We start from the raw sequence: 6,000 nt of genomic DNA on the forward strand, positions 1-6,000 counted from the left end.
AGTAGGACCTGGAATTCACTGCAGGGCATCGGAGTCTAGACTGGACCACTGGTGACTGTATGTGTGTGCGTACATGTCTGTTTAGATATGCACACAGACACACACATACACACACATACAATATGACAACAGGATCAGTGGTTGGCTCACCATGGAGAACCGATAGTGAGTCATTTCCTGTCAGTTTACAGGAAATGTATCGTTCCAGCTTGGCTCATTTGCGTTGGTAGATGAATGCTGGTTGTTTCTTGGCCCTAAACCTTATTCGTGTATAACTATTTGTTTGTAAATGGAGCACATCTGCTATTTCAATATGGGATTGAGATCCTGAGAGTTTGTGGCGTCTCTAATGATCTCAAAACACACACCAGAACATTATTTGACATAAAAAAATTAGTCTTCCTTGCAACTGTTGCCAGATATTTTGTAAAACAACAAGAAAGAGATTAGGTGGTCATTTGGATAACTCATTAGATAAGCCTATCAATTTGACCACCCAAACCACATAATACTGCTCTATATCCCCCCCCCCACACACACACACACACACACACACACACACACACACACACACACACACACACACACACACACACACACACACACACACACACACACACACACACACACACACACACACACACACACAAAATATATATATCGTTGTTTCTACATGCTGGAGCTCCAACTCCATCTGTCATATAAACCAACAGCAAATACAGTCCCCTTGTCACACATACACACACCGCATACCTTCAAGGATCACCTCTCTCCCGGCTTGCTTCAGAGCTTGAACGGCTTCGTCGTGGGTCGCGTCCCGCAGGTTCGCACCGTTCACGGACAGAATGGCGTCCCCGACGTACAGAGCCTGGGTCAGGTCCGCGGCCAGCCCTTTGAAGATCTTGCTGATGAGAATGGGCATTTTGTTCTCCTTCCCGCCTTTAATGCTGACCCCGAGCCCGCCGACCTCTTGCTTGGTCACCTTGACGCACCTCTTCTGGTTGGCTATTGCTTCAGACACTTGCTCAGGTAGGTCCTTGAGGGCATCCCGCTCGGTCCCGGTTTCGGGGCTCGTGTCGGATTCCGTGCCGGGGTCGCCGGGGTGACCAGCGGTATTGTTGTTGCCGTTATAAGATCCGTTAATGAGGCTGTTGGCGCGGACGGCGTCGGTCGTACCGGTGTCCCCCTCCTCACAGCTCAGAGTCAGGGATTCCTCGTTCAAGTGTGCCAAAACTTTGTGCCACTTCCCTTTGACCAAAACTTCCAGAAACCCACTTTGTTGAACTCGGCCGTTACCTGGAACTCCCGTCGTCAGTACAACCGCCATCTTTACAGTAAGCCTTTAAAAAAAAAAAAAGAACTCGCGTGTGATTATCCGGTACAGTGCGACACACTTGGCTCACACCCCGAAGTGGACTTTGGCCCCACCGAAGTTTTCCGGAGGACTTGCCAAGAGTGTCGAATGGTCAGCTGTGTTGTGGCACCGCCGGGTCCGCCTGCCCCAAACCCTCTCTGCTGGGTGGAGTTAGTTCCCCTCCGTTAGCCGATCCCATCTTCAGTAATCCATATCTTTTCTGTTTTTCCGCCACACACTCAAAATAATAAGGACCGCAGAGCGATGGAAACACTAAACAGACGGCATAATGTAGTTATCCAAGTATGGGCGACAATTGAACTGCTTCGTCCATGTATGGGCGACAGCGATGTTGAATAATAGTATTTGAGAGACACGCGAGCGCCTATATGTTCATCTTCTGTGACTGTCCAACTCTCCTCTCTCTACATGCTGTGTGCGGGTCAATATTTATCCACGTGCACGTTGAGTAGGTACGGGGGCGCGCGTAAAGGAATGCGCCGTGACAGGTAATGTTGCTCGGGAGCACACAGAACAGACCTGACGATATCTGGCTCCCGGGCAATATTCGAATGTACCCATTGTTGTTATTATTATGCACATTTTATGTTGGCTGCATCAATCCATCTATCTGACATCTATGTATCGCCCTGATCGGAAATACATGCCAAAAAATACATGCCTGCAATGTTGAGCGCAAGTGCATTCTGCGGGTGTTCTGTGTTAGTGTTTGATTAGCAGATTTTGCATATTAGGCTACTGCCTTTTGGACCAAAAACGAAATGCTACTGCGATGTAGTATTTCGTTGTTTGTGGCACTTTTGTAATCGACATACTTGTTAGTTATTCTCGATTAACATCAGGTGTGTGTGTGGAACTTCAGCTTTCTCATTCTTCACTCTACAACTATTTTAGATGGTAGGTCTATGGTTGCATGCTTTATGCAGACTTGTGTGTAGTAGCAGAGGTTTGAGGAAACCACTTAATTGTGGTTGAATAGTTATTTCCTGTGGGTTTCTCTGGAAGATACCTTAAGGTTATAGTCTTTAAGATAATGATACCATGATACCATGATACCATGTATAAATAGTACTGTATACATCAACCAAATGGCATATTATTAGGCCTATTATAACAACGCAGCAAAGTAATACTTTTTAAACTTGACTCGCTGTACATTATCTCTTACATATAGTACTCCTCCAGAATAAATATATGTTCTAAACAGATAGGCCTAATTGGGTTAAATCCAACATTTGTTGAGTGAGTTTTAATTTCTAAAAAGCTCTTGAGCTTGATGCTGTTTAGTTGAAATGATGCCAGTCGTTTGCTTTAAAGAAGGCAAAGTTGAAATAGTAATTTCATCAGTAAGCCATACCCGTTTGAGATTCAGAAGATTGCTAACAGCAATTGGAGATTGCTATTGTATTTATAGAGTTTTCCTATTTTAGTCTTATAGGCCTAAAGGAAATCATCCCTATAAAAGCAAAAAGACACCCTAATAAAAACTTAACTGTCATACATTAATGACAGGCGAGAAAGGCCACTTCTAAAGAAGTGATGTGTTCCATGGAACAGGTAGGCCTACACAGAAAGAAAAATATACAATTCAGCCTTGACCGTTCAGTTGTGTGGGATCGCCATCTACTGGTGAGGATAGTTTTTGACATGCTTGACCTTCCACAAAGTAGTGGTGACCGAATTATTTCGATTGTCTCTTCAAGGAAATCTACTATCGACTTTTATCATTGTGCAGTTTTGGATAATTGTATATTTGCACGAGTGCACCATAAAATATGAATCCATAAACAATAGGAATAATTGCAATTATTGAGTGTATCTGACTGAATATATATTGAATGCAACTTTAATTGATTGAAAAATATAAAACTCAGGTAATAAGACAGACTGAGAAAGAGGTGTGAATGGCCTACTTAGAAAAAGAAAAACAAAGCTAAGAATAAGCTTTACCATATAATGAGGCAGAATATTTATTTATTTCACTTTCATATGCAAATGACTCATCCAATAGCTAGACTTTCTTTGTACTGGTAACAACCTTCAAAAAGAAAAATATGATTGCAATGAGACTAACAGAAATAGAGAAAAGGTTATAAGGTTCCTTTCTGAATCTTTATTTACCTGTCCACATTATACAAGAGGAAGAGAAGGACAATAACAGTTTGTGATTCTCTCCTCTCCAATTATTTCTGTCAGACATTGGATACTGAATTGAATGGAGTTTCCACAAGCTGGCCATTCACTTCAGTATCCAAGAGCATTTATTGTGAATTGCTCCATTTTATGAAGCAAATCAAATGTAAAATTCATACAACCAAAACAAAAAGTATGCTTTGATCTCTCCTTAATGGACATATCTCTTCCATACTTATACATACAAAACAGGAGATGAATGATGCAAAGGGGAAGTGGTGATGTAGGTTTTTGTGTGCATTTATTTACATTTTGAAATATTTGTAATGCACAAGCAAACCAATATTCTCCTATATGCCTACACATAAACACGGCATGTCGGTTTTCCAATGTAGGCCTATTTGTGGGATCTTCCCCTTGTAATAAAACATCAAATCAAGAAAGGAAAGATCTTCACAGTGAATCTGCACGCCTGTGAAAGAGTCGATACGAGCAACTTCCAAATCATGGAAAGATACCAGCCCTCCCCTAGCGACAAACACCCTAAACGGGCTTATAGGCTTTTGTTTCGATGTCTCAGAGACAAAGTAGGCCTATTCACTTCAACGTCAGGTCATCATTTCTACACATGGAACAGTGATGAAGGGCATGGTCCCAAATATTAGGTTCTGCTCTCCTTGCAGAACTTGCGTCCCTGTGGAGTAGGAACGTGGGTTCAGCGCAAGTTGTTCCTTGTTTGGTTGGTTGGTTGGTTGGTTGTTAGATGGTTGATGTTGAGGGGAGGAGACCACTATAAAGTATGCATTAGATGAAAGTAAGCAACGGGGGACTTTGACGATGCCTGAACGTGCACCTGAAGCACCTCATTAAACAGTTAAGCTACACAGAAATAATGTTTCAACTACATTACACTTATTTATAGCAACCGATTTTGTCCGAAGCAACTTACATCAAGTGCATTCCATCATTAAGATGCAACCGAAAATGTATAATAGTCATACATCCAATATATGGAAATGGTACAAAACGTACGAGGACATAAAACGAATAAAATAGCCGAACTTTCCCATGCTATACATTATAGAAACAAGAGATGTGCCAGATGCGGTCTGAACAGATGAGTATTCTGTCTGTGACGGAAAATGTGTAGGGTTTCTGCTGTCCTGATCTCAACGGGGAGCCTGTTTCACATTTGTGGAGCCAGGACAGCACACAATCGAGATTTTGTAAGGCAGCAGCTGGGCTCCCCTAGTAGAGGGACATAGGCAGGACGTTTGGCAGCCCCACCACAGCCTAATACACGGGCTGGGCTGGAGAACCATGTGCTGGATGTACTATGGGCCGGAGGGGAGCCATGATGAGCCTTACTAAAACCTGTAGTAAAAAGGTATGGTGAGTGATGAGTTAGGACCCGAATGCAGAAGAAGCAGAGAGGAAAACAGAAACACAGGCAATGCGAAATTAGGTAGCAAAACTACTAACTGAATAAACTAAGCTATAAGGAACGGGCAAGGCTTGTCAATCACAGAGAGGACATAATCAAGACTGACAAAGGGGGATGAAACTAGAAACTTAATTTCACATAGTGGATACGATCAACTAATTCATGTTCTGGAGCGCAATCAATGAATACAAGGGCTCTAAATAAATAAATAGCCCATCTAGTGGATGAGGCAATAACTACAGATACAAAAAATATATAACTGCATCCTCTCCTTTCATAGCTTTTTAACAAGGCAAAAATAAGTTGTAACATCTTCAATTTTAGCAGTGACTCACAGCTTGACTATATGTCCCTCTTTTCTTCTTACACAGAGTAAGGAGAAAATCCATGTTATTCTATGGACATAAAGGATATACTATCAGTAGCTCATGCTTATGACTCGATGGTTTTATTGCCTACGGAAAACAGGCATTTAGGTTTTTGTTTGCCTCACCCATCCATTTTATTGAGCGCATTTCTCGGCTTTTTCAACTCAATCATGTCCATAAACCCCTTGTTTGACCGAAAAACGTATGTTTATCAAACATCTGGTCAGTTTATCAACTGACCAAATTTAACAACTGATCTGGTCTGTTGTTAAAAGAGCACATGGTCTACTTGAGTTGCGATTCTTTCACATGAATTGAAGATATCCATTGGTATTGATTATTATCGACCACTAGAGGGCTCACTCTGCACATATATAGATGACGTTCTACTGTACTTCGCAGCTGTACTGCATAATGGGGTATGTATGTGTGAGTGTCTGCGTGCGTGTGTGTGTGTGTGTGTGTGTGTGTGTGTGTGTGTGTGTGTGTGTGTATTGTTTGCTGCTTGCCATGGTAACAGATGTGAATGAAATCTTGCAAAGGGGAAAACCAAACAGCTTGGTCTATGCCAGGAGAGGAGAGCGTTGCATGAGCCTTCAATCTAGGGGACCAGGATGCAAGCCAAAGGAGACATTTATCTTCTTCTTTTACTTCACCTTCTTCTTCTTCTTCTTCTTCTT

The 6,000-nt window shown here is 42.1% G+C and overlaps 1 protein-coding gene across 1 annotated transcript in view; it reads right to left on the reverse strand.

Moving 5' to 3' along the window:
- sntb1 (syntrophin, basic 1) overlaps positions 1-2,042 on the reverse strand; it is a 30,023-nt gene extending 27,981 nt beyond the window's left edge. The window contains 1 exon segment of the mRNA XM_056601849.1: positions 754-2,042. Within this exon segment, the coding sequence (XP_056457824.1) occupies positions 754-1,327 (574 nt within the window). The 5' untranslated portion in view covers positions 1,328-2,042.
- Positions 2,043-6,000: the final 3,958 nt, after the last annotated feature.

The sequence above is a fragment of the Gadus chalcogrammus genome, chromosome 11 (assembly GCF_026213295.1).
Source record: "Gadus chalcogrammus isolate NIFS_2021 chromosome 11, NIFS_Gcha_1.0, whole genome shotgun sequence".
Lineage (NCBI taxonomy): Eukaryota > Metazoa > Chordata > Actinopteri > Gadiformes > Gadidae > Gadus > Gadus chalcogrammus.